General features: G+C 46.4%; 1 protein-coding gene across 10 annotated transcripts in view; it reads right to left on the bottom strand.

Annotated features, from left to right (window-relative positions):
- Positions 1-2362: 2362 nt before the first annotated feature.
- The window catches only part of SPTBN1 (spectrin beta, non-erythrocytic 1), a 213086-nt gene continuing 205669 nt past the window's right edge, over positions 2363-9779 (bottom strand). For 9 of the 10 annotated variants that reach the window (XM_005212632.3, XM_059891290.1, XM_024998775.2 and 6 more), the window contains 4 exons: positions 7597-7835; positions 6216-6389; positions 4481-4523; positions 2365-3681 (listed from right to left, as the gene is read on the bottom strand). In XM_005212632.3, the coding sequence (XP_005212689.1) occupies positions 3463-3681; positions 4481-4523; positions 6216-6389; positions 7597-7835 (675 nt within the window). In that variant the 3' untranslated portion in view covers positions 2365-3462. Of the gene's footprint in view, positions 3682-4480; positions 4524-6215; positions 6390-7596; positions 7836-9779 lie in introns of all 10 variants that reach the window. The other variant, NM_001192276.1, reaches the window with a different exon arrangement.

Below are 9779 nucleotides of genomic sequence, written 5' to 3'. Positions count from 1 at the left end.
ATTGTATCCTTGAAAGCCATGATTCTGAGTGAAAATGACCGGGATGTAAGGCAGGAAGACCCCTGCAAACCTGAAATCAAGTTTTGGTTTTTTTCTTGTCTCTTGATATGCCTGGAAAACAAGGACCAACCAGTAGCAACAGAATTGCAAGCACACAAATAATGGTTATGAAATACCATTTTACACTAAAAGAAACCAGGTTTTCTTAGAGGAATCTGATTGCAGGTCAGGGGGTAAGAAATGAGTGAGTGTGTCAAGCCAGATAAGGAGAAAGACGATATTAAAAAGGCTCAGCAGCCAACCTGAAGGGGCCTCCACCAGCCAAAGATGGAACATTTTTAAATTTCCAAAAGGGTAACTTCATGGATGGTTGGTCTTGGGAAATGGATAGTGAATGATTTCCCTATGATTTTCAATGGTGAGAAGTCCTGAGTTTTGGTGGACAGAAGTTTTGTTTTTTTTTCTTTCATTTAGGCTTTTGGGGTTATGAATCATGCTTGAAAAGACCAGCTCAAATCATAGTAAATACTCAGGCATATATCCCACCTTTCCTTTATGAATTCTACCACTTGATGAAATACTCAAGTATTCCAACTAATAAATGCAAAGAATGTATGCATAAGGAAGTATTATAGCCACCCTTCCCTGAAAAGTGCCAAAAACTCTGTGAGAAGGTAACCATGTGTCCACTGCTCTGATACACTCTATTGCATTGAGTGAAGAACTGTAGGTGGTACAAACACCAGCACTCTAAGTACTGCCAAGAAAACAACACTGAGGCTTGTGAATTGAAGGTGCATTCCAACTGTAGCGATGTTCAAATGTGACAAGAGCAACCTTTAATCGAGAATGCCTCCTTCATGTCCTGAAAGGCTTACTTTCTGCTTCTTACTTCTCAGATGTGAGACCAGTTGTATTACCTGTCCTGTATCACTAAAAATTCAAGTAAAATAGCATACTATAGCAATAATAATAAATGTGCACAAGTCTCAAAACGTTAAGTGTTGCATGATTTTTACAAAAATCCGTTATTTACCCTGACAGGATTGAAGATTGTGATCCATTGTGACCTCTAACTTCAGCCTGAGACGACACCTTCATTCTGGTTTTCTGTTGCCACTGGCTCCTGAGGACTCACAGCCCGTCTTCTGTGGCTGCTTCTTCGCCTGCTGCCCATCACCTTCCACTTTTAGGCCGCAGGCATCCTCAGCATTTGGAGGGAGGCAATCACGAACCAGAAAAACCAGGCATCGGGGGTCTGCAAGCCTCTAGAATTATGTGCGAAATGTTCCAACCAAACCTACTTTTTATGGGAATCTGGGATTGCTGCTTAGTTTCCTTCCGAGGGTGGCCCGCCTGCCACCTGCCTGGCTTTGTCAGGCACACTGTAGTCAATCACGATTATTTTCCAAGATGCCTTTTCTAAACTCAACATTTTGGTCAGAGGTCTACCTGTTGAGAATTGAACAACTTGATTCCAATCCTGAGTAAGGCAAGGGTTAGGGAGCATCGTGGTGAGATAAACAACCCTGGGTACACAGGGGCATGGGGATTGAGGGGGTGGGGGGAGGGAGTGGGCAGTAAGCAGTGAGATCTCAGTTCACCTCAGGGTGACAGCCCTGATGTCAGTCAGCTGTGATGGCAGGGCAAGCATATCCTCTGGGGAATAAACTACTGACAGTCTGTAATAGTAACCTTCATTACTACTGCACATGAGAAAACATGCAAGCAGTGCAGAATCAGTAAACTAGGACAAGTATAATGCAAGTATCTAAGCCACGACCCCCACCGCGGGCATCAGCGAACTGGTCTGTGGGCCACACATGGCCTGTGGTCTGGTTTTGCACAATCTGTGTAAAATAAATTTTACATTTTACATGTTTTTTAAAAACCAGAAGATAATATTGTGTGGCATATGAAACGATATAAACTTAAACTGTGTCCACACACATGGCTTTGCTGGACGCAGCCGCGCCCATGGGCTCACGCATCACTGCCGCTGCCTCTGTAACACACAGTGGCAGGGTTCCAACACAGAGTGCGGCCTACAAAGCCTGAAACACCTCCTTCTCTCTAGTTACTGAAGACGCTTTGAACCCTTGTCCCAGAGCTCAGGTTTGGCGAGCTTTCTGATAACATTTTCATAAATAAGAGATAAAATCTGGATGTATGGCTACAAAACATTCCATATTTACTGCTCTGTTTCCTGTGATTTTTCAAAGCTGACACACCAGACATACACAAGAATGCACAACAGGAGCCCAGATGGACAGTCTCCTGTTTCCTGTTTGCTATTGTGCACTGTGCAAATTCCCTACATGGCGTGCACGCAAGGAGAGGAAAAACCACAGTCACCCACCGCGCTAGATTTAAAAGCATTTAATGACATCGCATATATTTAACAGATAGGGCAAAAGTTGAGAGGTACAGGTCATACGACTGAGCACCGGGCCTGAGTGACCAACCTCCCTGTCAGGCCCAGCCTCTGGAGTTCATTCCTATCAATGCCATTTTGATTGTGCAGTAAGATGAAAATTTGTCATTATAATCATTACAGTGACAGAGAAATGCACACTATATATCAAAGAGCAAGGTAATGAAGCAAATTATAACACAGTGTGGTAACGCACAAGCAAGTAACCATTACGGTAACATGACTTTGTCCAGTAAATGCCTCGGTTCCACTTGTACACTTACCAATGATTTAAAGGGTTTATTATACATCTAGTTTTATTATACTTTGTACTAGAATTATCTCAAACATACAATATAATGTATTTCAGCAAAAAAAAAATTGAAATTACAGATTATTTAAAACAGTATCGGTTTTCTATTCCTTCTTGTATCCCGACATTCTTAACTGCTGTCCAGGTTGATGCAGAAAAGCTGCATGTCGTGTGTTAGTAAGTGATGCCAGGTACAAGTGGCTTGGTCTGTAGAGTTAACAGTGGGGCTGCACTGTGGCTGCAGCGAGATCATCACACACAATCTGTTTAATCCAGGTTAGACCCATCATGGGCGCTTCTAATAGTCAAACCACTGGGAGTAAATGGGAGAGAATGGTGTCGGGACATTGGTATGTCTCATCTGTGGTGAGCACAGGAAATATTGTTTAAGCACCGCTGCCTTGCATACCAACAGCACTAGAGGCGGGTTATTTCCAACACAGCCTCACAAAATTGAGGAACAGTTTAAATACTGAGATCTAATCTATATAATTTCGTTAAAAAAAAAAAAAATCTGGTCTTCCCTCTGCACCTCAAACTTTTGTTAACTTGGAGATAAAGTGTTTAGGTTGTATTTTTCCCCACCCTCCCCGAGAAATGCTCTATAAATTAAGAGAAAAAAAATCAACCACATGGAGGAACATTTAGGCACAGAGAGTAATGTGTTGGTTCTGAGCTTGCATGCTGGAATTTCACTGAAAAGGTAAGAGAAGGGCAGGAAGTGACAGAAAGGAGTTCACTTCTTTTTGCCAAAAAGGCTGAACCTCTTTTCTTTGTCTTTCTCTTTGTCCTTCTCCCGTTTGCCGGGACTGGACTCGCTGGTGATGGTGACGACGCTGGTGGGCAGGGTCTGAGCCCGGCTGGATGCTGGCGTGCTCTGGGTGCTGGCGGACACCTCGTGTTTATCAGAGGAGATGGCAGAGGAGATGGCCTGGATCCATGTGTTCATTTCCTCCTGGATGAAGGAGGGGGGACACAGGTGAGACTCATCTAAGTTGGATGGACATGAGACACTCTCAGTCCACCTGGGTGACCGTCTGAGCTGCTGTGGGTTGGAAAGCTTGGGGACAGCACGTCTGCCTGAGAAGGGACAGTGGCTCTCTAACAAATGCCTGCTTCATCAGGACAGTTGTGAGCATGGTTCGACGCTCACCAGAATTCAGTTTACAGTACCTGAAGGTCCCCAGTGTAGTATATGGTCCTACAAATGTGACGAGCTGGAAGACTGGCCTATAGCATGGGAGTCAGGTCCTACCCTAGAAAGTGCTTTTTCTTTTTTGAAATTGAAATCTATTTGATATACCACATTGTGTAAACTTAACAGAAGTTGCTTTTTTTGAATTTAATGCCCTACACATGTTGTTTTCTCATCGGCAGACCATACAGCCAAGCGATGGTTGGTTAAAAGCAGTGGAGTGCAGTGGGCACAGAGGGGAGGCTCCTGGCTGGGTTGTGGGCTCCACACAAGTTTGGAGACCACCTCCCTGTGCGTCACCCACAGCTCTCCTCCATGAACTTCAAGAGACCCTGCGCTAGCTTTCCTGCCAGGGTAGGAGAACAATGAGATGACATTTACTGCCTCTGACAGACACAGGAGAGCAGAAAACCTTCCAGCATCTGTGACTGTGGAGACCAGAGGACAGATGCCACCGCTGATCATCACTTATGTGAAGAGCATCATATATAAGGCTCATCAGGCCACAAACACTTGTAAACTTATATTCGAAAAAAAAAAAAAATTCTTAAAAACTTACATCATCTTTGGCTTGGAAGAGGTACTCATTGCCATCATTTAGTCTGTAATTTGAAAGAAGAAAGTCAGTCACAATATAATGTAAGAAAAAAAACCCCCTTAACTCTCATATCCTCTGTGGGACAGAAGCAGGCCACAGGAATCACACTAGAAATGCCCGTCGGAACCCTGCACACATCACTCAATGTGTTCGGGCCTGCACGGGATCAGCAGCCACCCCCGGACATCAAAGGGCCATACAATTGGGCCAATATACGCAAGTGACTTGTGTGTTTCAATCACTGCATGTGTGCTAAGTTGCTCCAGCCGTGTGTGACTCTTGGTGACCCCATGGACTGTAGCCCACCGGGCTCCTCTGTTCATGGGATTCTCCAAGCAAGAATAGTGGAGTGAGTTGCCATTTCTTTCTCCAGAGGATCTTCCTGACCCAGGGATCGAACCCACATCTCTTAGGTCTCCTGACAGGCGGGTTCTTTACCACTAATGCCACCTGGGAAGCCCCGTTTCACTCAGTGGAAGGATCAAAAATGTTCCAAATGTATCTATACCCGGATTTGTTGTGGCAAAGACCACTTGGATGACTGATCACTGCTCTAAACTGAATGCAAGAGAAAGCTCTTTGAAAATCATAAGCCCTTTTGAAATCTTGCCACTGAGCTTATATGCCCCACATTAACAAATACCAGACTTTCTGAACTGACAGAAAGTCACAGAAAAGGTCTCCTAGATTTCTCTTCTTAAACACATCTCGGAACTGAAGAAACTGCCCTGGTGAGGCCATTGCTGTGACATGGAGGGGACTGGCTGGGAGGGCTGCATCAAGAGGAAGGGGGCATTACTGGTGCAGGAGTCAGGTGCTCTCTGCCAACATCCCAACCCTCTGACACTGTGTCAGGGAAGCACAGAGGGAGGCAGCCAGGGAGCCTGGCTGTCTGCGCCAGATGTTACGGTACGTAAAGCGTCCCAGGTCCGGACCTGCCTTCTGTGCGCACCAAGAGCTCAAGAAATCACACCGCCTGAATCGCTCTCATTTGTGGTCCTTGGCCTCGACCAGCTGGCGTGAGACACACCCGTAACCAAGGACCGAGGCTTTCCAGATCCCAGAGCAGCAGATCAGATTAGTATTAGTATCATCCTAACTACTAACATTTTCACTTTTTATGTTTTTATTAAAAAAAAAACCTGATTTTCCTGCCCATTTCCAAAGACAAGCAGAACTTCTGAGCTTGGATCCACTCCTGGGGGAGTCGAATGTGTTCTGTAGGGTAGAGACATGTGGACTGGATGGTTCCAGAGGCGTCTGGAACATCCACTGGGTGAGTCAGGGGAGCATGGGGCCCCCTCCTTCTGGTTTGTCTCCATCTGGCTCCTGAATGACTCAGTTGAGCTGTCTCCAGAAAAGTCATGAGAAAAGAATAGCATGTCCTAGGACTGGATTAGCTGCACGATGGGGAAACTTTTTCTAAGTGTCCCTTAAACTGTGAGATGTGACGAGCTCACCTTGTCTTAGAAATACTAAGTTCCAGCTGATAAAAAATGAAAGCTCCTTTTCTGCAATGTTCAGCTGTGCCATTCACCACAGAGACGCTGGGGACCCTAACTGAGCTGTGTGCCTATCCTGTCTATCACTCTGTTGGGAACTTTTTAAACGGTAGAGAAGAGGAACCAACTGATCACAGCATCTAAGAAAACCAATGCCTGGTGTGAACACACACCCACTCTCGAGCAACTCTCACCTGAGCTTGAACACGTGCTTCTTCTTCTTGTAATCAAGGGCCACTTCACAGATGGCTTCTTTCAAACTCACAGGGACCTCGCTGTGGTAGGGAATTCCTGAAGCAGCTGTCTTTGCGTCTTTGTAGAAACCCATCTCTTGGTTATTTATGACACAATAAACATTGTGCCAGGACCTGAGCCATAAAGAAAGGCACGACAAGGTTTCGCTCCATGCCACACCCCCTTAAAGAACTGACAGTCTGTTTAATACGAAGATGGTCCCCACACAACATGGCACGATTCCCTGTTATAGTAAAAGCCCTTCCTAAATTCTGTTAAACATAAACAGTGCAACAAAATTCCTCTGCAGACTCCCAAGACAAAACCATATGTTGCTACAATGGCAGGTTTTGAAGGATACTTTTTGCTCTGACTTTGAAGAAAAACACAGTGTCCTCTTCTATTAAAGAAAGGGACTCTTGGCTCTGACCCAAAAGCTTTTTGTGGGTGTCTGATACCCTCTCGTGGTAATGGGGTACAGGCCAGGCTCCTTATTGGAAACATGCCTGTCCTTAAGTGGCTCTTCAATCTCAGCTTCATTCTGTAATGTGGCCTGGCAACCTGATAGGAAAGCAGATTCAGGGCCATGAACACGTATGGTGCACTGCCTGAGTTAGAAACAGGCAGCTTTCCTCCTCCCAGGACATGGCAAACTACCCTAAGACACTGCTTTTACCAGAAGACACTTTACTGCCACCTTCCTGTATTAACAAATAAATTATACCGTTCTCAATGTGGATGGCAGCTCTTAGATGGGATTCCCTCGTATAGTGTACAACCTGTACAACTGTAGTGGTGGGTCCCAGTCAGTTTAGCTTACTGGTTAAGCACACAGGCTGTGGAGTCAGATAAGTTTTACTAGGGTGTGCCAGCTGTGCCATTTACTAGGGTATTACACAGGGTGAGCTTTCTTAACCTCCCAGAGCCTCAGTTATGAACATAATAAAAGTAGGGCTATTGGGAGATAATCAATATAAAGACTGCTAGGAGAAAAGGTGACTTAAACACTCCACATTAAGCAACCCACTTAAACAACCCACAAGAAGGAAAAATAACAGTGAAATCACTTCACTCTAGGGAAGACTCCTCCCTCTCAATCTAGTGGCATTCCTTCTCAGGCCTACTAAGGCCTCTTCTTCCTGTTCTCTCACACACTTAACCCTTCCTTGTCCTGGTGAATAAAAAGCACTCTACTCCCACTTCCCCAGAAGGATGTGATGTCCAAGAAGCTACAGAACCAACCAGACACACGCACACGCACTCCCCTCTCAATCGAGAGCCGTCCACCTCCACCTCTAACGGGCTGACTTCCCCTAGGACCGCTGGCCTCTGTGCTGTTACCTGCTCGAGGCCTTCTTATTGTGGGCCTCCCACTCGTGCTTCCGGTTCAGGAAGCCTTCCATCTGGGCCGAAGGTGTCTCCTGGGTCCTGGCTGGCAAGGTGGCGGCACTCTGGGCTGGGAGAGCAGTCTTGGCTTTGCGATCAGAGGTGGGGGAGGGGATGGGGCTGGACTCTTTCGAGCTCGTCCTCTGTTCTGCAGCGCCGTTAACCATTTCGCTGGTATCCACTGTTTCTGCCATCTAGGGACAGCGGAGAGGCCATTCAGCTAACCCCGTGAGCCCTGGGGGGGACCACATACGCTCTGACTCGCACACGTGGCTGTGTATAAATGCCTGGCACAGATCGAGGCAGTACAGTAAAACCATTGCACATCCCACAAAGCCAGCTGGACACCAAGGACATTAGAAGGTGGGGGTGGATTAATACCCGCCCATTTACGGGGAGATGAGAAAAGCGAAATGCCAGGATGAGTTTTACTGCACTCTGCTCCTCTGATCAATCCATTTTCTCTAATAGAACTCAGATATTTCCTCTTATGGTTATGTTAAAACAAAAGGACAACAGTAACAATCACACGTATTAAATATGAAAGAGCGGACGTTATACAGCAGCCACCTTACAACCAAGGACGCCACCAGAAGGGCTGGAAGTTGAAGCGAAAGGGCATTCACAAACAGATGGATAGACAACTCTATCAGAGCTACACGGCATTCCCCCAGAGTCAGACAAAAAAGACCTTCAGTTTCTGAAAATGCTCTCCAGCTCCCCTCCCTGCCCACCCCCCGACACGTGGTCATAAACACATGCAGAAATTAAGACAGCAATCATGCACTTCATGTCTACCATCCCCGTTAGACTTTGGAACTTAAGAGCTGGAAGGAAATGAGGCAAGTCAACGAACATCAATGTAACCACGTCTGCCGAAGTTGTATCGTGAGTGGGTTGTAGTTTGTGTTAAAGGAGCTGGAAAAGCCAATCACAGTCACTCAACACCACACGGCTATTTACCCCCAAACAAAGACAGAACCAGGGCCTTCCCCATCACGTGCTGGTTGATCACGGTGCCTTGCTGCACTGAGACGAGGAAGCCCAGCCAGCCAGGCTTCCTGCAGCTCTGACCCTTCAGGCTGGAGTCGTCTTCGGGAGTTGTTCCTTCCCAAGCTCATTGCTATGGTAACCCTCACGGCTTTTCGGCTTGGGAAATGCGGTAGGGTCTCCATTCATTATCGCTTTCAGCCTGTGTGCCATCAACTGTGTACCATGAACTGTAGCAGGCCCCTGGCTGATACACCCAGGGTGTGGGATTAGCGAGTTACTAAAGCTGGGTGTGGCTGACGCTTTAGTGGATTACAGACAACCTGCACCCCTTGTACACGGACAAACATGGAGGTGTCAATGGCACGCTCATTAGATAACGTCCCCCACCACTGCTGCCCAGAACCAAGTGACACCAAATTAGCAGCAACAACCTCGACAGGATCAATGGCAGACTGGCCACCACTGCTTGAACATCAGATATGTCAACTCTCGGAAACTGAATGTCTCTGCTGGGTCTTACCTAAGTGACAGGGCAGGAGTCAAGTTTATATTCTGTCTGAACAAACTATCACTGTCAGCATCGGAGTTTAGGGTGGGACCAGAGGCAAGGCACTTGAAGGGTGTTTGTGATTAGACCTCTTTATCCACACAGCAATGTGGAAACAGGATCGTGAGGGCAGAGAGGCATGGGCGAGGAGATGCATGGTGATTATCCTGGCCTTGCAAGTGACAGCCTGCAGACATGTGCTTATAAGCAATGGGCTATTTAAATATCTCTCTTGCCTTTCACTTTTTTAAAGGAGAGACAGAGGGGAAATAATGACCAAACAATAAAACACCCCTGAGTCGAAAGAAAGTGAGTGGACTTTAAGGCTGACTAGTCTGTTTTGGTGTGAGATTTCAAGAGACTTCTAGTGGGGAGGAAGTATGAGATTGGTCTGGAAGGCCTGTGTCAGGCGTGAGTCCAAGGAGACATGGGGTTAGTGTGGACAGAAACCAGGTTAAAAAAAAAATTAGTGCTGCAGGTGTGACTCAAAAACTGCAAGTGACAGCAATGACCTGGACAGCGGAATGCTTACTGGGAAAAGGCTAAAATTTCTCATACTCGGTCAGACTCCAAGGCAGGTGAAGGCCAGGGGAAGCCT

Source organism: Bos taurus, chromosome 11 (assembly GCF_002263795.3).
Source record: "Bos taurus isolate L1 Dominette 01449 registration number 42190680 breed Hereford chromosome 11, ARS-UCD2.0, whole genome shotgun sequence".
NCBI classification, from domain to species: Eukaryota; Metazoa; Chordata; class Mammalia; order Artiodactyla; family Bovidae; genus Bos; species Bos taurus.
This window is presented reverse-complemented; position numbering and strand designations above follow the sequence as displayed.